Source organism: Euwallacea similis, chromosome 5 (assembly GCF_039881205.1).
Source record: "Euwallacea similis isolate ESF13 chromosome 5, ESF131.1, whole genome shotgun sequence".
NCBI classification, from domain to species: domain Eukaryota; kingdom Metazoa; phylum Arthropoda; class Insecta; order Coleoptera; family Curculionidae; genus Euwallacea; species Euwallacea similis.
The window spans coordinates 3137674-3162902 of NC_089613.1; the positions used below are offsets into that span (position 1 = coordinate 3137674).

Here is a 25229-nt window from a genome sequence, read left to right on the forward strand (position 1 = left end):
ATACTTTACAGAAGCAAAGTTCATTTACTTAATCTTTATTCATTACTTGCGATAAGTAAGTCACGTAAACCTTCTTACGCTTTCTCATTTGTGAAAGTTAGTGTATATTCATACACAAATATAAGCAAGTAGCATAAGATTATTTCCTATAAAACGAGTTAATGTTATTACATGTTTAGTGGGTACCGAAATGGCGAATACATTGAAGGATTTTCCTGATGGTCCCCTGGACTACTACAGGCAGAAAGCCTCGTTTGACTGGAAAAAAATGAAATGTTTTCTTTATACTGAAGACGAGTTGAAGTTTTTGGTAAGTAAATTTGTAATTTGCCAAGGAAAAAAAAATCAATTTGGTCATTTCTGCGGAAACTCAATATTTAGAAAGAAGTCAATATTTATAAAGGAGAGTTTAAAGACCTGTAAATAGGAAAATGGGGAAAGAAGAAGACTTTCCTTGTCTAATCATTCAAAAATACTTTAAACATTACACTCGAAACACTTTCAGGATCAGCTACAAGATGAGCTTAAAAAACATCCCGAGTTTCAGCCCCCAACCAAACCGCTCTCATTCGACGAAGAAAGATACCTGGCAGTTAAACAATATGCCGTTATAAAATCCAATTCAACGAAGCTGTAAGTTCAAAATGACTTGAATACTGCATATTTATTTATTTATTTTGTAGTTTTAATTCAGATTTCTTAAGATATGCGATTTATCCCGGATATTCAAAATATAGTCTTGGATATGTAATTTTCACGAAAGCGATCATGCTTGCTGGCAGTAAACGACATAGTAAATTCTTGGACGATGCCGCAGATCGAAAAGTATGCATCAAATTGGGGAAAACTACAAGAAATGTTTGTTTCATTCTTTTTAGATAGATGGTTGTTTCGCCCTTACTGAAGTGGGACATGGTTCCAACGTAAATGGTATAAGAACCAGTGCAACTTATGATAAGAGTACCAAGGAGTTTGTTATTAACACTCCAGATTTTGAGGCAGCAAAATGTTGGGTAGGAGGTGAGTTAAGGGTGGGCTACACACGGGTTGTTAGTATAAAAAAATGTATTTTTGAGACCTTTTGGATTCTTTTTGATAGATCGCCATTCTACGATTACAGGTTTGTAATATATAAAAAGTTCTAGTATAGAACGTCAAGTTTGGAGACTGGAAAAATCTCAAGAAAACTAAAATGTATTAAGTATATTACAAGTAGTCCCTCTGGTTAAAGTTCTTTTTGAAGCTTTGTAACTCGGAAAGAATAAGAGGTAGGTATAAGGGGATACATACTAAAAATCCATATCACCTGATTATGGTTCCAAAAACTCTAAAGTTTTCAGGGCGTCCCATCAAAAAATATATCATTTTTAAGCAACAGAATTACAAGAAAACCAACGAATTTTAAAAATAATTTTAAATATTTTCAACAAAACGGTGCTCCAGCACATCGTCATCGTCGCTGCACTAGATATCTAAATACCTGGAAATCCAACGCTTGGGTTGGAAACAATGGTCCTATAAGCTGGCCACCTCGATCACCAGATATCACGCCCATGGATTTTTTGGTGTGGGGTTTTATTAAAGATCAGATCTATCAAACACCTCCCGTAGATTTGGACGACCTTATTTTTAAAGTTCGAGCCGCCTGTGAAAAACTGACGCCTACTATGTTGAATAATTTACAAAAAAGAGTTATAAAAAATGCTCGAAAATGTCTTCAAAGTAATGGGGAACATTTTTAACATTTGTAATAATTTGTAGCAAGTGTGCCTACATGTAATTTACAACTTAAATCCAGGGTCTGACTCGTATTTTTTAGGGAATAAACTATGGTGATGAATTTTTCTAACAAAACGTCGGCAAATGTAAACATGTAATACATCAGTGAAATTAGGATAAAATATTCATCTAAGATAATAAAAGAAAAATCCAGGTCCGCATTTAAAAAATCAAAGTTAGTGTCGATATCTTAGAAACTAGAAGTGCTATTTTTTTAAATTTATCATTAGTTTGTAGAACCTTAAAAAACAATAAAATTTTATGAGAAAAACTTTTTTCTAAAACCCTAAGTTTTCGATTTATTTACAAAAAACATTTTTGACAAAATTTAATTTTTTCCCAATATTTCCGAAACCGAACAAATTTTGGCAACAGTGTCTCGAGATCTTAACTTGTCATAAAATTTGACAACTTTTGTCTAATTTAACCAAACTTGTAATGTCCTTGGTTTAGAAGATAGCAATAGTGGCCCATAGCAATTGGACCACCCTGTATATATATATATATATATATATATATATATATATATATATAAAACCATTCTCCTTGAATATGTTTTGTAAAAATACGAAAATATACAGGCTAAAAAATAGAGGTTCAGGTGGTAATATAAATGCAGTCCTCCCCTCTTTTTATGTATTTGAACCGTACTTTGAATCCTAAACAATTCAATCTTTATTTCACTTTCTACACTTCTTTTTTGCAGGACTTGGAACTACCGCGACTCACGCACTAGTCTATGCTCAACTATACACACAAAACAAAAAATATGGCCCCCATGCTTTCGTGGTCCCAATCCGCGACCCCCAAACATTATTGCCCTATCCAGGGGTAGTAGTTGGAGACATGGGTGAAAAAATGGGCATGAATGGGATTGACAATGGGTAAATTCTTTTCTTAACCAAACTGATTAACCCAAATAACACTCCTTATATCAGATTTATTATGTTCAAAAACTATCGAATTCCACGTGAAAATTTGCTTGACAAAAATGGAGATGTGACTGAAAATGGCAGCTATGAAACTCCTATCAAGGATGATAATAGACGATTTGGTGTCACTCTCTTGGCCTTATCCAACACTAGAGTTGGAGTCATATCTATAATCGAAATGTATGGGACACATGCTGTCACAATAGCTGTTAGATATGCGGCTGTAAGGAAGCAATTTGGTCCTAAAGATCTAGAAATTCCTATATTAGAATATCAGACACATGTAAGTATAACACGAAAATTTCTCTTTTTGATTTACATATCCTCTTTGATTTCAGCAATACAGGCTTTTGCCTTACGTGGCAACTGTCTACATTCTGAATAACTTTAACAATTATCTGAGCAAGGTTTTCAAAACGTATACCAAAAATATCAATTCTGGTGATAATTTGATGTTCTTAGGCATAGAATTACATGCAATTATTTCAGCAGCTAAACCGGTCAGTGGTTGGATGATCAGAGATGCAATTCAGTCCTGCAGAGAAGCTTGTGGCGGACACGGATATCTAAAAGGTAATACAAAATTTGTTTTCAATTTAATCTTATCATTGATTCTGCAGCCGCAGGATTTGCTAGATTGAAAAATGACCAAGAGCCGTCTCTTACATACGAAGGGGAGAACTGGGTTCTGATCCAACAGACCACAAATGTTCTTTTGAAATTATGGCATATGTCCAGAACAGAAGAAGAAATCACATCTCCTTTAGCATCAATGGATTTTTTAAATAAGTCAAATAACTTTTTTGAAATAGCCAAATTTTCTGCAGAGACTATAGAAGAAGTCAGCAAACCGGAGAGTCAGTTTTTTGTCAAAAATATCTAGCAGATTCAATAGTAAAAATATTTCAGAAATTCTCGATATCTACAGATGGATAACTACCTACCTTTTAAGAGAATTGTATTGGAAGCAAGCTATTTTCATGAAGAGCGGAGCCAACAATTTCTCAGCCAGCAATGACGTTCAAGTATTTCAAGCAAGAAGATTAGGAATTGCATTTATAGAGGTACCTAATCAATATTTAACCTTCCTGAAGTAATAATTTTCAATTTTCAGCAATTTTTCATAAAAAAATTCCTAGACAAAATACTAGAATGTCCCGACAATTCCTTGAAATCAGTCCTAACAGATCTCCTCTCCTTATTCGGGTTATTTAACTTGGACAAATTCTTAAGTCTGATGTATCAAGGTGGATACGCTTCAGGAGCCAAACCAGCAGTATTAATTCAAGACGCCATTATCAGTAAGTGTGAAAAATTGAAGGATGAAGCTGTAGCATTGGTGGATGTTGTTGCACCTCCGGACTTTATTTTAAATTCGATTCTTGGTTCATCAGATGGAAAGGTAATCTTCGGCTGAATAAAAAAATTACCTTCTATATAATTTATTTTTAGGTTTATGAAAAATTGGAAAAATCGTTCTTTTCTTCACCTTATGGAACGGAAAGACCATTATGGTGGAAAGATATAGTGAACTGGAGAGAAATTGTGTCTAAACCTGTATCGAAGCTCTAGATTTGAAAAGCCTTAGCGTAACAATGCTTTATGATATTATTATGTTATTTTATTCAATTTTACCGCATTAGGCGTCAATTATTTAACATTCAATACACTAAATAACCGTTTATTCACTGGTAACGAAAAATCCATTACCACAATTGACAATATGTAATAAAATATTGATTTCATTTTCCAGAATCAATTATCATAATAATTTAATTATTTATTTTTCACATACACACAATTACAATACGTTCAAAATGGAATAAAATTTTGTATGGAACTCGTGAGATAAATCTGCTATTCACTTGAAGAACTTTGGCCTCTCACTAACGCTCGTGGACATAATTGTTGTATAACTAACTATTAGTGAATTAATGAGCAGTTTGCTGTTTTTAAAAAATGTGCATTCATTCATTTTTACGTTCGTTACGAAACAGGTGTATTTAGATTCCAAGAAAGAGAGTATCAAGAAGCCCAGCTGAAACCGTGAAAATCGTGCGATAAACACCTACCGGAAAATTATAATTTGATGAGGTGAACACCGTAGTATTACACAATCGCGTAAACCACATGCAAAATAGAATATTAATTAACAGCTGAAAATCTCGTGTAATTTTTAAATTAACGTAATTAGGTTAATCAAACTATCAACATAAGGGATATAAGTGGAAGCAACACAAATGGCCTCTCTTGGAACAATTCAGAAAACTCTCATTTTCTCTTATTTAAACACTAAAAATCTATCACCACCAATATTAGAATAGATTTAGTTTAACAATCGCTTCGAAATCTTTCAAACACTTAGACATATTATGACATTTTGGAAATTACTTGGATGAATCTATCTTCAGGAACTGGATTTGTTTCTAGAGCTAAAAGGCGAGGGGAGTTAGGTTTATTTTTATTAAATTGAACTAGACTCATTTCCAAAAATCGCCATCTATAGAGAAAACAAAAGATAAGAGTTTCTAAATAAGCGTGAATAATTTCTTCACTGCGAAAAATCCAAAGAGGCCTCGCAGGAATTGGAAATCCTTGAAATATTCTTTAGATAATAACCTCTACCAACTTGTTCAAAGTAGTACTCCTCCAAAAACGCTTTTTAAGAAAGGTTTTTTTATGAAGGTTTCTATCTTTTGAATTGAACGAGAGTCGGCACTAAAAGTCACCACCTAATTGGAAAACCCAATGTATGGGTTTAAGACATATTCTACCTTAAATTCTTTTTGGTCTTTGAAAATCTCCTTGTCATTAGATCAAGGTCAGGTCCGAAACTACCAAGCAAAACTGCCGCTATTGATTTTCCTAAAATTTTTGCAGGCCCAAAGAGGTTTAGCAAAAATTGGAAATCCTAGGAACACTTTGGTAGTAACTCTAATGAATTCTTTCAAAAAGATTCTACCCCAGATTTTTAAGCATGCTTAGGACTCTCCATTGGTGAGACTAAGTCAGGTTCCCGAAACTTTAGGTACAAAATAATATTAACTTTAGTGAGGAAAATTCAAGCTGCTTCTGAAAATTAGAATTTGAAGGTGCATCTTAAAAATTGAAAACATACCTGTAAATCTAATAAAATCATTACGTCTAATTAATACAACATTACCTTAACTAAAATATAGATTGCTTTCTTCTATATTACCTCATTTTTTGTATTAATTTCATTACTTTAACCCTAATACCAAACATTTCAAATAAACTTACATCCGGTGATTAGACGTAAATTTAATATCGACTTAACGAATCCGGATTTATGCATTATTTCGTGTCGTTAATCAAAGCCAAGCTTGTCACCTCTAACAACTTTGTACGGTATAATTTGAAATTTGTATAGGTTTGTCATTGTTCCACGTCTATATATTCAACCATTTATGAGAACAAATTCAGTCGGTGGAAAACATGTCCTCATTCAAATCCGTCCTCTCGATTCTTACACTTTCGGTAAGGGTACAAATGTGCTGAAAAAGCTGAGATTATTAATTCGATGATGGTTGTTTTTCCAAGTAGATTGCTGTGATGATAGCGGTCATGGTGGTCATCATATTAGTGACAATAATCATGCGAGCAGATGATTAATAATCTAAGCTGAAGTTCGGGATTTTCGAGTAGTGAAATATTTAATTATTTTCATTCAATTTGGCTTTGTTTTTTTACAGGTTATTGTGAGCATTGTATATGCACAACGTAAGTAAAAGTTTTTCATTTCATGTCTTTTTTAAATAATCCAAAAACTGAACAACGTGTTTGAAGATGGACAAAGATCAACATAAGAAAAAAACCGTTAATACACAGATACACAAACGCAAGTACATGACCATCCATCATCCCAACGTCGGCATTTGCAACTTATGAGCCGTCTCTTCCAGCATTTACATAGAAGCTAGCGATTTTTCTCTAACCTTCTCCTTTTGATCGCTCGCTATTTTCTCTTGTTCCATTGCAGAAACGCCCAATATATCATTTTCAAATACCTTGGAGCAGTTACAACAACGAGCACAAGAATGGAGGAAACAAGCTGAAGACTGGGGTCGACAAGCGGCTGAAAATGCCCAAAGTTTTGCACAGCGATTTATGAACGGTAGACCCCTTGCTCTGGAAATACCAGTTAAAAAATTATTAGATTTTCCAGGATCATCATTTAGACCTTCAGTGGGATTCACCAATTTCGGCTTTTCCACCAATAATAAACCAGAAGATGCAGCCAAAGAAACACAAAGTGAAGAACCTCCCGCAGAAACATAGAATAATATGTAGAATAAGCGAAATTTTAAATATAAAATATAGAAGAATATAGGACAGTTTCGAAAAGTAAATAATTATCCAAGAATTGGAAACAGAGACTTCTGAGTTCTTAGTTTTCTTAATGCGTTCAGACTAATGAATTAGTTAGTTCAGAAATGGACAAACCAATCTAAGAAGTTTGCGTAAAATTTCTGCGTAAAAATAAATTATTTTGGGTTATGAAAAGATTTCATACCCTGCTGCCTTCAATACTTACCATCACTCAAGACTTACCCATTTGGTCAGGTTAGAAGTTCAGGTGAGATATGTGAACGGGGCAAGTTTGCGTTTTGCTTGCTGTCTCACCCCAGACACAAGGGGGGCACAGTTGGTTGGCAGTGCCGAGGTGAACTATATCTCCTTTGTGTATATCTTATTTTTGTTCGAAGGACCACAGCTTATTTGGCGCTGAACCAATGCAGAACAAACACACTTGATAACAAAACACTTATATTTATTTAACTAAATGTCCAACACTACTGCACAAGTGACAAAAGTCATAACAAAGTGTAAAGTTAAGGTAAACTAGAGAGCCACAAGCGACCACCGGTTATCAAGAACTTTTGACGATCGGGAGTTTTTTGGAACAGGGCAAATGTGTTTTAACTGAGAGCAGTATTGAGATCCTACTAAGGCTGTAGGAGCATATGAAGAGAGTTGGAGAGGTGTTTAAGAGGCGTTGCGTGTTGTGTGAGAGACTATATGAGACTGTTTTAGACCGACTCAAAAACTTAATTTTCCCACCGAATATGAACCTCATCTTATCCATATATATTTTTACCACCTCATAGTCATACCAATTAGTGTGAATTATTAGTGCAGGGGAATAAGGATTGCTTATCAATACGGTGCCATGAAGGTGTATGCATTTGGATAATGTAAACATTGCCTTTAAGGGTGATTAGGAAGGGTTTACGTTGGCAAAGAAAGAAATTTATTATTATGTGAATATGTTGGGTATTTTCCCAACTATATGTTTTTGGGATAATTATCCCATAGCTCAGAACCTGATAATGACAGAACTTATCTGTTTATCCTTTTCCCCTTTTTGAAAATGTGTCTCTGTATCTCAAAAACTAAATACTATAGTGTAATATATACAACCCCTAGCTGTCTAAATTATAAAAAGCGAGAAGTTCGGGCGTTGTTCCTCAAAGCTGGAATAACAGGAAAGCTGCTCTTATAAAACTACCTATTTACGTCATGCTGGTTTTTGCTACATAATGCTCAAATTAAGTATGTATCAAATTGTCAAATTTGATAGAGTTAGTTATGCAGAAACATCTAAACTAAACGATATTTCCTGGAAAATATCGAAACTTAGGAATTATTCTTTGTTTTAGATGTTTCAATTAAGTACTTCAATTGAAAAAATGAATTTAATACACTTGTATTTTATGGGCATGATATAACTAAAAACTAAAAAAAATACTAAAAGAGAAATGCAGTTTTAAAATTAGAATCGTCGTTGATCCCATTGTTAAATACTTGGGGTATTTTAGAATTAAAACAACATAGCTGGCTTCAGTACCAGCCACAACTTATCGGTTCAAATTCTCAAAGTATATTGATTTACATAATCATATTTCAACGGGGATTAAAAAATAAACTGTCTATACGCTGTTAATAAGCGTACCCTTGATAAGCATGGCAATTTTGGCTACTCAGCCATGAGTCACCTTAGCGCCTAACGGCTTAGATTACTGGACAATGATTCCTTATAGTTATTGCCAGCGAAGCGGTCAGCAATTAAACTCGGATGTTTGGCCAATAATGAAATTGATGTGATTCCCGACGTAAACGGCTGATGCAGCATCGGGATACACTAACATACTTAATTATAATTAAAAAACAAATAATAATAAAACTAAAAATACTAAACACCCATAGACCCTAATATTCACTCTTCTTTTAAGCAAAACTTGGGAAATATACCAAATCCAATCAACAGTTCATTTCCAGAATTCACGATATACCATTTTAGAGTAAAAATAATAATACAAATTTTACATAAATGTAATAAAACTCTTGTAGGACACCGAATGATCTCTTTTTCCGTTTTCGGCAATTCCCTGCATCGACCAATCTCGTCTCTATGGAGATCTTTTTATATCAATGCTGAAAGAAGTAGTATTTATGGCTAAATCAATAAACTACCTTATTTAATTCCATAAATATGAAGAAGGTTAAAGTTAATTATCCCAGAAAAAGCACTCGACTGCATATTGATGATTTTTTTGCTGCTGAACCTGAAAGGAAATCTATGTATCAAGTAATGAAGGAAAACTTGAAAGCTTTCAACAGGGTAAGAATTATTAGTGATAACCCAACATACTTCTCATAATACAATCATATATAATTTAAGGTGACTTTCCTTCACCGCATAATCTATGTAGGCGAACACAAATTTAAATCTTTTGATGAGGCCAGGAAGCTTTTTGACCGAATAATTAAAAAATGCAACGACTCTTATTGCATGGAGAAACTAAGTGGGTTTTTCTTGTACTATAATCAGTATTTTGTCCACATGGTGGAAGTAAGTCTCAATTTATCAAAAAACTTTATATCCTCAACAAAAATGTTAAATTATAGGGAGATGAGGACAACGTCAATAAGCACCTAGGATTGCTCCTGGATAAGTCTGAATACCATTTTGAAAACCTAGGAGTCATTAAATTACTCGTACATGTTTCAAACATCAATCAGGTCTTTAATTAAGCATATACCGAGATTTTATGAAGCTTAGTCAAAACTTCAGCGTTTTTTAGAGGATTGGATTGCCTGTACTGGAGCCCCTTCTAAGTTCCTTGAGAAATTCGACATCAATGCTAATCTTCAGACACAAAGAAGATGGATCTATAACTGCATTAAAAAAATATATTCCTTGATAGGGACATTTGGAGAATATTTACTGACTACTGAAGTTACAGAACCTCCCACAGGCAGTAAAATCAATTTGGAGGTAATTTGTAATAGAGGTAGAAATAGTTGTAGTAAATTTATTATTTTACAGACTAGTAATACCGTGGTGAGTAGTCAAGGGTCCAGTTCCATGTTTCACTCATCTTTCAGCCATAATAATACAAATTCTGGCCCTACGGGTCACAATATATATGCTAGAACCAGCCAGGGGGAATTTAAAAATTTCCTTCCGGAATATGAGCTGTTGGATTTTGTGATAAAATCCAATTTTACAATATTCCTGCAGGAGTATTTTCAGCTCTATAGGATTATTCCAATGAGAGATATTTATAAAGGTATGTCTGACAAAAACCAAAACTCTATTAAGTGTGGTAAATGAGTATTGAAGATCAGTAGACCTTCCACATTTTGCTGCAAAGTCAATAATTGTTAGTATAAATTTAGAATAGTAGATTATAGGAACTTGTATTAGAAGCCAGTCACTACTGGATTCTTAAAAAATTAACAAATTGCTAAATTGAATCGTTAACTTTTGCTCACTCTAAATAATTTGAATATGGCTTGTCTTCTTTTTGCTATCGGAAACTATCATTTTTCTCGATTTTAGATAAAGTTTGGCCAATTCCACACGACTTCATCCCATTTGATATATTTGAAAAGCCATATGATTGCGCCATTGAACTGCCCAAAGATTTGAGAAAAACTGAACACAAAGAGATGACCTTGTCACCAAACATATCTTCCAGCTTAGTAAGCAATATAGGAACCGATATTGATGTTCAAATGGATAACACAGTTAGCATCCAAGTGATGTCGATTGATAAACAAACGTCTTAAGATAATCTTTTTAGTATGTGAAACTTTATATCATCATCCTGGAATCTTATTAACCAAGAGAAACGAATAAAATGCGATATTTTTTTTATTCCAAGGCGATTAAGGTTACATAACAATTGGAAGAATGGTATCGTCATGCAATCTAGCTTCCCATTTTACATCCCACGTAGATGAGAACATTTTTACTCAAATGCTTCATTTCGGATGTATTATTTGAAAAAGAATATATTTTCATTGCCTTGGAAGTGAACGGTCTGACTAGGCAAAAAAAAAGTTTGTGGTTTTTAGCAAAATATCAGTGTTTTGATGATCTGCACAATTTACTGTAAATTGGAGACTGACGCTCAGTATCCAAGCAAGACATGAAATCAACTTGAGTTTAACTGTGCATAGAAACTTGCGGTTCTACAGAAGGTTAGGAAATATGGTTATGTAAAAGGTCTGGAACTTCTGATGGTTATACCCAATTGATAGTTGTAGATCTGGCTTACACTTTTACCTGGACAATTTGATCACAGGTGGATATTTGCAGGTTTTAAGGATCTATTTTACGGAATGCACTGATAATATTTGCTTCAACCGCTCGAAAAATCTTCGGTTTCAACAGGATAGTGCTCCGCTATTTAACGCTGATTATTTAATTGAAATATTTCCTGGTAGTCATTTCGAATAATGGAGACATACGTTGGCCGCCACGTTCATCAGATCTTTCCCCATTAGATTATTATTTATAGAGAACAATGAAAAACTCGTTTATATTTATTGTTTATATTCACCGATTTTAATGAGCTACGAGGAACATCTTCACGCCTTCAATGACCAAAATAAGAAGGGACATTTTAATATTAATGCAAAATTTCAAAGGATATATAGAGTTGTGCTTGGAAATGAAGGATAAACCCATAGAGCACGTTGCTAGACTCCAATTTTCGCAACTTGGCGCTCCAATTTAACTAATATGATATCTTTTATAGTTATTAAGATCGCCAAAATCAAACTCCAGAAATGGATAGTGTGTATAGTATATATGTACATACAATCTTCACTTCCAGAGAAAATACTATCGAGCATTTGGTCTTTCTGCTCTGGTGATAAAAACAGTATACATAAATAATCATTCATGAAAAACAAATAACCGAAAACAAAAACTTACGTTTGAAAATGTAACAATAAAGTGTTTGAAGAGAAAAAGAAGCGGAATTGTCTTGTCTTCTAAGATAAAATAAATGCAGAATGGCTTATTTATGATGATTGTCTTTCCATCCTGCCTGAATTTATTGCAGTCTTTCAGTTATTTTTATTATTTATGTGCATTCGTATAGTAATTGAAAAGGTAAATGTAAATATCTCTGTAATCAGTCTTAGTGCAATCTGTAGCATATTTACGTCATAATCTCCGAAAGAGATTTATTCGAACTATTACTTAGTATATCTACTAATATGTCTAACCTATGTCTAATTACCTTAACAATCATACTGAAAAGCAACAAATTTTATTTTAATCAACACTCTGTGTTTTGTCCAACAACATAGAAAAAAACCTAAACTAACCCGAACTGAGAATTTAATTAAAAACTGTTTTTAAACGTCCTTCAACTTTTGAAGGTCACGTTCCTTTAGTAAACAAAAAATGGCGCTTCCAAGAATGTCACCTACTGCCCTAGATTCCAGACATTCCACTGCCGTGTGATTTAGCGCGAATTAAAGGGGATATTCCACTTAATAAAGAGATAGGTCCGAATGAATGTAGGGTCAGTCCGTCACCGCAGGTAAGACAGAGTACGAAAATAGGCAGACGAAAACCAGATAAGAATGACAATATGTGCAACACAGGATTGGTCCCTAGGGCTGAATTTATCAAACTATATATCTATCTTTGTCTTATATTTCCGTGCCATCCGAGTCAGAGAGAGACAGACTCTTTTTCAGGTCTTTCTTTCATTTGTTTCATCATAACCTCAAAAATGTTTGTTTTAATTTTAGAAAATTCGTTGTTACGTTAATTATAATAGATAATTAAAATAATAGGAAATTATGTTTTGGGGTGATAACTATCAGCAAAGTGGATCTGGAGATTTGCAGATATGACACTCAGGAAGAAGTTTTTATCAGAGGGTGAGACGAACTCACATTGTGCATTTGGAACCTGTCAAGCCTTTTGAGGTATACCTGTGTCTCAGGTTAAAATGGGCGTAAAATGCCCATCACCTGGCAGATAGACAGAGCAGAAACATTCCAGTTAGAAACCTTTTGTTGCCTTACATGGCTATAGCCATACAAAAAAATATTTTAAGCATATTTACTGACCTCAGGCAAAAGGAGGCTTCGCTAGGCTCAGCATCCAATAAAACTTTCACACTGTTCTTAATATTTAATATCCTTTTATGTATTTTCTCCCAAACAGTGCTTCCTCCTACATATACATATACATATCATATACATGGCATTGAAGCTATTCAGCATGTGTAGCAAGAGTGTTTGACATCTAGAGGATATTCTGATAATATTTATTTCCAACAAAGTAGTTCAAAGCTACTTGACAATGCCATAAGTTTGATTTTAAATCAACCTTGTAAATTAACAGTTATACACAATGCAAAGAGAGAGTAATATGCAAAGAGGGCTAAGAATGGTCTAGGTATGAGGATTGTGTGTTAATCTTTTCTAAATTTGTTACAATTTTTCAGTTATTTTTATGATGAGTGTGCGTATGTATAGTAATTGGTTAGGTACCTGATTTTTGTAGTTCATCTTATTGCAGTCTGATCTGTTGTTTGTATGCATTGTTTATTTTTTTCCATTGCATTCCCCCTGAGTATGTGTCCGTAGTCTAATAATGGACTGAAGATGGACTTTCATATTTTTGTTGCAGTTTTGTACTGATCCCTTTATCTATCTACGTCAGTTTTTATTGATTGTTACTGTTAGGACCTGTACAGATAGGCACATGAAACCCACGTGAACGTGACAATATCGCCTTCAGTCGTAAAGCGATTTTATTTATGTCTTGGTTTAAGTTTCAAGATTAAGGATCAATATACAATAGCATCAATATAAGGTTTCTATCAAACAAATGTTATTGATATAATAAATCTATGTCTAGATCTTCTTCACATAGTAATTTATTTTTCCCCATTCCCGATTTTCCCGTTTTTAATCGTTCTTTATAAATTTTTTGGCTCGCTTTTTATACGACCTCAATTCAAATGTATCATTTGCTTCCTTTTTTTCTCCCATCCCTCCTTCTAAATTACACATCTCTCTTTGATCTGTAGAGACACTGGAGGCATCCAGCAATAAGTTGAATTACTTTAATAATATTTACTTACTTCTTAACTCCCTGTATAACAGTTCTCATGCATTTTCCTGATCTAAAACCAAACTGGTACTTGCTAAAAAGATTGTTGTTATCTGTTAATAAGGAATATTGGACGATAGATAATGGGTGATCTCTCATTCTTCACTTTTTCTATAAAAGCCCATCTTAATATCTTCTACATATTACGACAATTTCCAGTCAGTAGGTAATCGTTCTTCACTCTTTAAAACTTCTCTGTCCTTGTCAACTACGATTTTCAGAATTCTAGTTGTTATTCCATCTAATGGGGGCTCTGGATAATTCTGAGTACGTTACATGAAGTCTTGGAAATGTATGTGAGATGACCTTCGAATGAAGGCAACTTCTAAATGGCAATATCGGGTATCAAGGGAATTAAAAGAAGTGTCACAATCCCGTTTGTATAGGCTTATACAGCTTATCGCAATGATTAATTTGTTAATAGTGGGTCATAAATTCTTGAAATAGCTACTTATTATATTAAAAAATGTATTATTTGAAACCTATGGCAACCGTAAATATATCAGTTAAGGGTAAAAGTTTTGGATTTTATTAAAATCTGGAATATAGTGAAAATGAATCCATATCTCAGAAACTAACAGAGGTATGAACATGCCGTCAACCGCTTGATGACATGTATTATTACATATTGCATTGAAATAATTTGTTAGTTATTTTGAACAGGTTCCTACCGCTAACTATATTGTTAGAAAATGCGCTACCGAATCTTAGAGTTTGCAAGAATTATCTTCCTTTTACTTTCCTTTGCAGCAATAGCAAACTTATAACTGTTACCACCATATAACCTTTGTTCCCCAAGACTCCTTTCTGTATCCGTATAAAAATCAAGAAAAGATTTTGTAAGCTTTTTACGCGTAAACTTAATCAACCGATTCACAATGCGGGTGTTAACCGTTGGTATAGAGATTTTCTTATTTGCACTTTTCCCGATCAGGGGCGGATCGCAAAGTATTTTCGGAGGGTTCGGCGATATTGTGAACGAGCGAAATATGTTGCAAATGTACATTCCTACAGTAAATTCGGAAAATATGAAATGCAGGAATCATAGTTTGTTTTATGCTGAAGAATTGAAGAATTTGAAAGTTTGGGCTACGGAAAGTGAGTATCAATTTAATTACAATTTGGGAGCAACTTGAAGTGTTTGAATTTGTAAAATATTTAATTTTTCCAAATTCCATTTCTCTTAAGTGTTCGACGCTTCTGGGAAAATGCCTAGCGGAATGCTATACGGTTCTTCACACAACATAGGGAATTTCGATGAATGTGTGGAAATCAAGGTGCCTTATAACGACGATATGTTTTACGGTCAGTATTGTATGGCTCAATTCACAATAGTACCTCCCAAAGACATTACTACAGAATATGGGAGTAACTACTATGAAAAAAACGAGTATGATCAATATTTTAACAAATCGATGTGGGAAAAGCTTAAGGTAAGTAACTTAAATTAACCTGTAATGTTTCGCATATGCTATCGGTTTCGCAAACAGATAAGCGGCAGGGCAATACATTTATCTTTATCACAAAAAAAATCAGGTACTTTCGTGCATTGTTACTCAATTGTAAGTATTTTATTGTGAAATCTGCATTAATGTTCCCTGCATATGTGTCTTCGAAAAGAAGATAAATGTCAATTATCATTTTGAGAGGGGCGAGTAGTATCGCTAAACTTAACTTTGTGAAAAACCCTGTGTGCTTAAGATCCTGATCTCAGCATTTTTTTGTTAAATTTGATCATCAAGGGTCGAATTTGATTGATTTAAAGTTACCCGGGTAATATTACAATTTGCCACCCTCGGTATATTTTTTTAGGTGGGTTTGATATTGCTATCTCCACGACAGTCAGAATTACAATATCATTTAAATGGTAAAGGAGTTATCATTTTTGGAGGCTTCTAATATGTTATAAAATTAGTGAAAATTTTTAATGGAGAACATATATTGTCACATGTGAAAACATTTTTAAAACATATCAAACCAAGGAAAATATGCCATCAGCTAAAGTTTGGAAAATAGGAATGTCCAGTCGTTTTTGCTCTAACTTTAACCGTTTCCAAATTACAGCCTGAGAAATGGTAAAAAGTATCACACTTCAAATATCATATTTCGAAATTGAAAATACTATCAGAATTTAATAGTGAATCCAAAAGTGCAAAAATACACAGAGAGTTCCATTTAAAATAAAAATTTCTGCGTAGTTTCTGTCTTTCGGCAAAAGTTTTTTTTTACACATTTGGATAATTTAGAAAAACTCCAAGAACTTTTGTATTTTCTATTTCTAATAATACAGCCTTTAGGTTCCATTTTAAATATAACCAGAAGCCCTGTTCGTAACGAATATGTTAGAAAAACTGCCACATTTCTATGCAGATCAAACTAATAAAAACTGAAATTGCACAAATCAATTATTAATATAAAAATACTTTCATTACATAATATAATATAATTACCGTGAAAAATGCAAAGAAATATTATAACTCGGTAATAATATGTAAATACCGAGAAATCGAGCCAAAAAGGTCCTATTTCAAATGACCTTTCAGAGAACTATACCTTCAATGTAACTTTTTTTTAACATGACTCTGATGTTTAACATTCGACCCTTGGAAATTTAAATTTAATGCTATTATTCATCCCTTTTCGAAATATTGATTTGTATCAGTATTTTCCAAAATACTGTGCTACAGGGAGGAGTTTTGAAATGAAAGAGTTGTATTTTCATTTCATGACACTGAAAATAAGTATTTCTCAGTTGATTAACTGCACTGAAAGTTCAGTTTTCCCGTAAGAAAAGCACACCGAAAAATGCCATTTTCCAGACTCTTAATAACAGTCAGAGTCTAATAATGGAAAATATCGTTCATTACACGTTTAGAAATACACCCACCAGATTGAATTTCTAGTCAGTCCCATCGCTGTTTTTGACATTGTCCCACCGATGTATCACACTAGAATTTTTCCATCCTTAGTAAACCTACCTCCCAGTATTTTAAAATTAAAGCAAATACCCGAAAATATTCTTTAAGTATATGACCGGTACCTCCACATGTGAAAAAAAGATACTTTTGTACATATGTAAACTTAGAAAATTAGTAATAGCGATTTGTATCACAAAAAGAAAAGGAGGTGCAAAATTGCGTGAATGATGTCTCTGACGATTCATTGAAAAGGTAAGTATAGAAGATTTCTGCTACAAAAGTAAATAACAGAACAAACCCAAACAGTAGGATGTGTGAAAAGTTACTCAATTCGAAATATTGTTTGCCATTTTCAGAGTATAGTAATAAAAAGTATGGCTTATTACACCCCATTCCCATGCGTGTCATGCCTAAACAGCCACAGGCGCCCGGGAAAATGCTATTTTCCTAATCCGTAATGAAATATACTATTTTATATTTTCCAAGCAAAATCCTGTCACTTTATAGCGACCTTCCCATTATTTAATCATTAAACAATTTCGTCTTTCATCCATCACGCTTCGTACTGTTTAAACCACCATAACCGTTTTTTTAAGGAAAATAAACCTTGAACTTCGCCAACCATTAATGCGGTTTCACAGTGGTTTGCTGTCGCTCTACGACGATTGGCAACTGCATTTTATCAGTAGAAAATAATAAACACATGTTGCAAGTTTTCAAAATAAATGACCATGCATAATTCATTTGAAATTTTGAATTTGAGATAAGATAATACACTTTGAGTATGCGACGTTCATTGGTGAAAAAATTTCCTTGGGCAAACATTTCATTCTGACTTTCACATGTTCGTATAGAATCAGGCTACTGGAAATCTCAATTTTTTCGCTAAAGTGTCATAAAAGTATTTCCACCATTTCCACGAATTGTCTTTTTTGCGTTCCATGTGGAAACATTATTTGTTGAGTCGTATCATCAACTGTGAACATCACATATATGTGGTGTATATGTATGTATTATAGTTGTTAAGGCCGTATAGAATACCTCATGTGTCCCCAATGTCTCATTTGCCAAAAGGGGCGAAAAAAGTTGGTAAATGATGGTAAAACAATTTTTTAATAAATAATATTCGGGTTTCGAGCGTAAGCAAACCATCATGGGCGCGTATGCGGCCCAAAATTAAAGTAAATTCAATGTTTCGCGTATGTTACCTAAAAATAGGCATACACGTCATTTCTTCAAATAGGTCATTTTTAACCAATTTTAAATAACCAAAAGAAATCCGCAAAAATATTGCACTTTTCCCTAACGCAATACTCGTGAGTTTACCCATTAACACCAATACACTTCGGTCTATGTGTAAACAGCATTAATCTAATCCAAGAGAGTAATATTCATAGAAACATTGACACAAAACCAGAGTACTGATCAGTTTCGTAGTTTCCATGAAAATGGTTTTTCATGGAAAAGTTGCTGGTATATTGAGATAGTGGCCCTTACTATGCTATGGACCGTATTCTTTCAACTGATTAAGATAAAACAATGCAGTTTATCTGTTCTGAATTACCTTAATCCGTCAAATGGCAGTTCATAGTATTATTAAAAATAGAAAAAAAATCACAAATTTCTCTATATTTTGGTTACTACTACAGCGTCAGTCAACGAATGTTAAAAATTTTGCTCTAATATCTAATTACCATTTTCCATTTATTACAACTTTCTTGTATCATTTTTCAGCAAATAAGCGATGCTTTTTACCCTATCTTGAATTTTTAACTTTTACGCTTTGATTAAAGTGCAATCGCCTAATGTACCTGAAAAATTTTATATAGCAAGAACGGCTTGTCCTTCCAAGCAAAAAAATCATGCAGAATCATTGTTATAGGTATGGCCTAATAATAATATTCTATAGCGCATACCCCCCCTTCATTATTCATAATTTTTATATAATTAGCGTTACGAAACTCAAGTCTTAATATAGTCCATAATCTATTTAATTGCATTAAAATTGTATTAAATTATGTTACCTTAATTGCATTCGTGAATATTATCATAATTGCATTTTTTCTGTATCATCTGAAAGATAAAAGATAATTGCCTGTGAAGCTTACAAAACGGAATTGAGTATCATCTGAAACATAATATAATTACTATATTGATCCATTAATGTATTAAAGATAAATTTAAATTTAAATTTGTATTTCAATAACCTTAAAAAATTCAACAACATTAAAGTTCGCTAACAGCCAAAAGTTCTATATAAATGGGTATATTCGGAATAAAGCACCGCTGCGCGCTTTTTTGACTTAGCGCTGACTTTAAAGCGCTCGGTCGCTGCGAGTCCCCTGGATGTACCCAATGAAACTAATTAGTGCTTCCGTAATAATAATTATTTATTGAAGAATTTCAGGAACTTTTAATCTATTTGCCCATTTTTAGGCTTATGCAAAAGACAAGACAAAAAGTTCAAGAGACGAACTTTACTTTGCTTTTTGCCTTCCTTCCTCGTGCACCTATGAAGATTTAAAAGTAGCCTTAGAAGAAAACACCAAATTATTGAACAATTTAAGTGATTTTCAATTGATGGTTGATGTTAATAAGAGAAGTTGCCAAGTTTCAGTTCCATTAAGACTGAGCATTGGAGATGTAGTATTCATGTATGCCTATTACATATTTCGTAATTTAAGTAGCTTAGGAGGCAGATAAAGAGTCAAACATGAAGTATAAATTTCTGAGGTTTGAGTGATTAAGTCGTGTAAAGAAAACACGATAATTACTCAAATGTTTTCCATGAAACTCCAATTTTTGAATGGTTTTATCGTAGTACCTATTCATACTATTATCAAATCATTGTAATACACTCTTCTACATCTAATTCACCTTGGAGAGTAGAGAAGGTTTTTTACTTGATAAGAGGCATTTCCTGTTTTTCCTTTTAACAATTTCTTCAATTTGTGAAAGGTGCGCACGCAGGAGATAAGAAAAGGTCTAAAAAAGCAAATTATAAATATCTTCTTCCTGCAAGTGTATCGATGATCTATTTTCCAGTCTCAAATCTAAAACACTAATAATGTCAATTACGTGATTGATTCTGTTACATTTCTGAACACAAATAAAAAACAGCCTCTCGTAATAAGAAGGATCGCCTAATTCCATTATGACAGCTTCTAAAATAGGATATAAAGTAAACTTGTATTAACCGTACTTGTGCTGTATTATCCGTCACAATTCTTACGATACTGTGACATTAAATACAATCAGTGTTTAGACCGGAATACGCCAATCAATATTGTCAAGTGTAAATTTTCTCATATGAATGTGAATTTAATCTTTTTCATCAATCATTCAATTTTAGAGTCTTTCTGGCGCTCTCCGTCTTGATCGTTATATCTTCAAGCACTTATGATATTTTGATAAAAAAGGACGCATACAAACATCTTCGAGTAAAAGGTAATGACGCAGAAGTTTCATTTCAAGTATATTAAAACCTCTACACAGGCACCTGCCTTTGGACATCTTATCTGTTAAAAAGTGTATTCAAATTCCTAAGTTCAATCACTCTAAAATTACTGAATAACGATTTTATTATTTTAGGAAAATTACACGATATCATTAAGTGTTTCTCATTCCCGACTAATTTTAAAAAGTTCACCGCTGAAGGAAGGAACTTGGACGGTCTAGACTGTCTCGCTGGTATCAGGGTCTATTCAATAATTCTGATTACAGTTTTGCACAGGATTATGTTTGAATTTGGATCGCCAATGGTCAATCCTAAATATGTGGAAAAGGTACACAGTAGCCTTGTGAATAAGTGTAGGTATTTAATGTCAACTGAAAGCACAAAATTGCAGAAAGATAAAATTCTGAAGAAGGTGAATATGGACAAATTTTTCTTTTTTTTTTGTTGAGGTAGCAGATGAAAATTTTATTAGAGTCCTAATTAACGCTCTATATAATATTCCAATCCATATTCTAGAGGAGGAATTTTAAAGCAATGAAAGTGTCTATATTTGCCTTCTAGCTGCACGTGTTTTCTTGGCATTTGCAGTCTCTTTAGTCCAAAAAATTTGACAAATTAGTTAATGCATTTATTTCATTCTCAGTCTTTAGAAACACATTAAACAATGAAATTCTACTCTGCTAGAGACCTAATTCTTATGTCTCATTGACGTCAAATATTACAGTTATGTGGCAATGCAAGCAAAAATAACGTTTTATAAAGGAATTATTTATTTTCTATAATCAATTCTGGAATCACTTACGAAAACAAACAGAAATCGGCAATTTTCTATGAATTGCTATATTCCTAGTGCTCTTTCCACACGTTTTTAACATCAGTATTCTTTGTTGCTAAAATCTATTTTACTATTATGTTTTTCCTCCAGCTCTATGCAAAGTTCGAGACTGTCTTATTGCTCAATGGGCCCATACTGGTGGAAACCTTCTTTACAATATCGGGTTTCTTGGCCATATACCTGATTTTAGGTCAAATGAAACGCAGCAAAAAAGGATTTAATTTGGGAATGGTTTATTTCCATAGAATAGTCAGGTGATTGCCTATAGAGGCTGTTTCTTAAACGTACGGCACAACTTTAAGAAAGTGTCCCTTTAAATATTAATATTATGTATTAATAAAGTCAACATAAGAAAAAAGTTCCTCTAAATGTATATCCAGAATTTACCCATTTCAGAACTACAGGCTTTTAAAAACAATCCAATCACTTAGAAGTAAATTGTATTCATGTATCTTAGTTGGTGGTAGCCATTTAAACCGTTTTTGAAGATTTTCTATTTATTTAAATTTTTTTAAGTTGTATTAGGTTTATCCAAATATATGCAAGGGTTTTAAATTGAATTTTAATCGCGAAAACCAAGCGAAAACGAAGAAACGATGAAAGAGTAGAAAAGTTTTATTTTTAGTTGCTCTATTCGAAATAATTATGAAAATTGGAAAAATTTATCGGGCGTTACTATTTTAATACAAAATTCCCACAGATCTGCTCCATGGATACGTCCCTGAAATATCTGGATGAACTCTGATATGCCTAAAAAACCTACCACATTATTGTTATTAAACGTCGAAAATTCGATTTTTCTGACTCAAACCAATTATGTATTTTAATTTTCGACACTCTATTTTTGAAATGAAGGAATCACGAAAATATTTGTACAATATAGGATATAGGAACTTTTTTTCCTTATTTTGACCCAAAAAATATCCCTTTATAATTCCGCCGCACGTTTAAAAAGCACCCTGTAACTTTCAAGCTAGCAATAAGCTCAAAACTTTAATTTCAGAATGTCCCCAACTTATGCTATAATTCTGGCATTTTACTGCACTCTGTTGGTTAAACTTGGATCGGGGCCCTTTTGGCAGCAGAAAGTTGGCTTGGAGCAGGAGAGATGTTTAGCTAGTTGGTGGGCCAATTTGCTGTACATTAACAACTACGTGAATACTGATAAAATTGTAAGATTTCACAAATTTCTTCATATCCTTTTTAAAACTTAAAACAATTTAGTGCATGTTTCAATCCTGGTACGTCACATGCGATATGAACTTCTTCTTCTTCGCTCCAGTTCTAGCCTGGATTTTATGGAAAAATCCGAAAATTGGAGTTTCACTAGTGGTCACTCTCATAATTGCGTCCATAGTCGTGGTATTTACCATTGTGTATATTAATAAGCTGGATGCAATGTTTATGTTATACATAAAGTATGTTTTAGATTCTTAGAGGACAAATTTGTTTAAACAAAATACTTTTAGAATCTTAAAAGATCCAGTATCGCACGATACATTTAAAACGGTCTATATTCCTGCTCATATGAGAGCCACCTCGTACTTCGTAGGCACTTTAATAGGATTCCTTAAGCATTACATGGACGATAATGAAGTGAAAATTCCTAATAATATCGTGAAGATTGGTGAGTTGAAACTTTTCAGTATATTACAGCTATACCATGACATGTAATTGCAGGATGGATTCTTTGTGCCCCTGTAATGATAATTTCCCTATACGCTGGTTATGTATTCTACTTAGTCGATGTGGGTCCGTTATTTACTGCATTATATTCTTCGCTCTATCACTTTACATGGAGCATATGCATTGCTTGGATGGTGATTGCTATATCTGCGGGATACGGGCGTGAGTACAAGTTTGACCTAAAAACTAAAGCAACATTTTATTTTTGTTAGCATGGATTGATCCAATTTTAAGATGGAAGCCCTTGGTGATTTTGGGAAGGCTGACATACTGTGTTTATATCTCTCATGGGGCTATACAATTGTATACAGGCGGAAGTATTAGAACTCCAATTCATGCAAGTATTTTCAACCTGGTAAGTATTCGATCATAACTAAATAAATTTCAATGCAACTTCTTGATTTATATTAGGGCATTTTTAATCCTTAATACTCCAGGTAATTCCATCAATTGGAATTTAAAAATGAAAGTTTTCTTCCAAATTAAATAGCCAATACTTTGATCATAACCCCGTCATCCTCAATACATTTGAATTTTAGGAGTACAAAGTGGCTGCCGATGTTCTCCTTTCTTACATACTGGCTTTTATCCTGACTATGCTGTACGAATCTCCAATAATTGGCATTGAAAAAGTATTATTAAGAAAGGGTAATTAGACCTGGGAAAAATGGAATTCAAGAATCTCATAAAGCTGTGGTTTTTAGCCCCTCCTGCTACTAAGAAAAAGTCGACAGTTGATCCTGTTGAAGATGAATCTTCAATGCAAATGGAATGATGGGATCTTAAAGTCAGATAGAGTTATATTGTTGGAGATGCATGGCCAAACACATTATCATGTTTTGATTTACATGGAATAGACACATATCTACCAAATTTGTTTAGAGTAGCAAAGTTCCTCACCTTCTCTAATATACCAATTAATGTACAATTAAACGAGTTTTGTTGTAACATATTATAGATACAATCTGATGAATGAAAAATACATTTTAGAAGGTGTACATAAGTACATATTTATTATCGGAAATAAAATGAACACAAAAAAGTCGTCTACAAAATTCGACAGCAAATTGTGAAGTGTAGCTTCAGAATTACATAAATCAGATTAATCCCATATTGAAAACGTGAAAGATTTTTAAGTTTTGATAAAAATCTAGAAGAACATCAGTATTCTGAGAAATGTGTCTCGTATACTATATAAACCACATAATCTGGGTATTCATCATTCGAAAGCCTAGAAAATGCTATACTATAGATTCTCAAGTTTTGATTACTAGTTGATTACTAAAAAATTCAATGAATAAGTGTAATTATGAGTAATTTCTCAAAAATAATGAAACTTGAGAAATCGACAGCATTTGATGAAATACAACAAAACAAGAAACCAGATCAATAGTATATAGAGTAGCCTCCTCCTAAACGGCGAAACTTCATGCAAATATTGTTTTTGCAAAAATATTACGATTTGATTAAATTTGTTTTATACAAAAATTCAAAGTTTCAACTATTCTTTTTTATCTTACCGATAAGTCTGATATTTTTGAAATATTTAATTGAAATTTTGACACACCTTTTTTAAGGAATTTCATAGAAACTTTGCATAGGAACAAATTTTAAGGAATTTGTGATGAGACTTTAATTCATTTCGCCAAATTTTAATTCAGTTTCCTTATAGAGTTTTGTCGAAAATTTAGATCAAAATCTAAGGTAATAAAGACAAGGTTTTCTCCAATTTTGTGAAATTTTAATCTCTTGTTTCTTGCAGCATTTCGGACGATTTTTTAAGGAAATTTTCCGAATCACTGAATTTATATCATTGAAATTTTCAAGAAGTTATAATGAAATTAGTGTCATCACACCCACATTTCATCCTATTTTGGAACTTTTTAACCTCGGAGTGTAAGGTAAACCGAGTTAGAGAAACTGACTTTTCAATTTAAAGTTGAAATGTTTATAATGCGGATTGTGGCGATGCAGTCGACGGAAAAATGCTGCAACTAACACGTACATACGTGAATGACCAATTAATAATCTCAACTTTGTTAAACAATTCCGTTCATTAATAGACTTGTTCGTTAAATAACTAGTAAATACAGCCTGCTTAATTTATAAAAAAAAATCCTATAGATATATACATCAATAGCATAATAACTAAGTTTCTCTTATCACC

The 25229-nt window shown here is 33.1% G+C and overlaps 4 protein-coding genes across 4 annotated transcripts; all 4 read left to right on the plus strand.

The window, feature by feature from the left end:
- The first annotated feature begins 106 nt into the window (after window positions 1–106).
- LOC136409018 (peroxisomal acyl-coenzyme A oxidase 3-like) lies at window positions 107–4442 on the plus strand. The gene is made up of 12 exons (XM_066390291.1): window positions 107–124; window positions 180–310; window positions 506–633; window positions 684–825; window positions 879–1020; window positions 2486–2663; window positions 2718–2994; window positions 3050–3284; window positions 3332–3568; window positions 3621–3775; window positions 3826–4113; window positions 4164–4442. Coding segments are annotated over exons 1-12 (2034 nt in total). The 5' UTR covers window positions 107–123; the 3' UTR covers window positions 4284–4442.
- Window positions 4443–6084: 1642 nt separating this feature from the next.
- LOC136408927 (uncharacterized) lies at window positions 6085–7110 on the plus strand. Its single transcript, XM_066390148.1, has 4 exons — window positions 6085–6209; window positions 6425–6452; window positions 6712–6846; window positions 6898–7110. Exons 1-4 carry the CDS (start codon window positions 6168–6170, stop codon window positions 7008–7010), a joined length of 318 nt encoding a protein of 105 aa, XP_066246245.1. The 5' UTR covers window positions 6085–6167; the 3' UTR covers window positions 7011–7110.
- A 2082-nt stretch (window positions 7111–9192) lies between these two features.
- LOC136409279 (uncharacterized) lies at window positions 9193–10861 on the plus strand. The gene is made up of 7 exons (XM_066390690.1): window positions 9193–9354; window positions 9415–9585; window positions 9642–9755; window positions 9808–10011; window positions 10063–10306; window positions 10579–10778; window positions 10823–10861. Exons 1-7 carry the CDS (start codon window positions 9226–9228, stop codon window positions 10859–10861), a joined length of 1101 nt encoding a protein of 366 aa, XP_066246787.1. The 5' UTR covers window positions 9193–9225.
- Window positions 10862–15002: 4141 nt separating this feature from the next.
- Window positions 15003–24018, plus strand: LOC136409166 (nose resistant to fluoxetine protein 6-like). Its single transcript, XM_066390497.1, has 13 exons — window positions 15003–15264; window positions 15355–15599; window positions 19521–19738; window positions 20437–20531; window positions 20676–20869; window positions 21467–21630; window positions 22380–22548; window positions 22601–22794; window positions 22846–23003; window positions 23057–23224; window positions 23275–23417; window positions 23602–23710; window positions 23767–24018. The coding sequence occupies exons 1-13, from the start codon at window positions 15045–15047 to the stop codon at window positions 23835–23837; spliced, it is 2148 nt and encodes a 715-aa protein (XP_066246594.1). The 5' UTR covers window positions 15003–15044; the 3' UTR covers window positions 23838–24018.
- Window positions 24019–25229: the final 1211 nt, after the last annotated feature.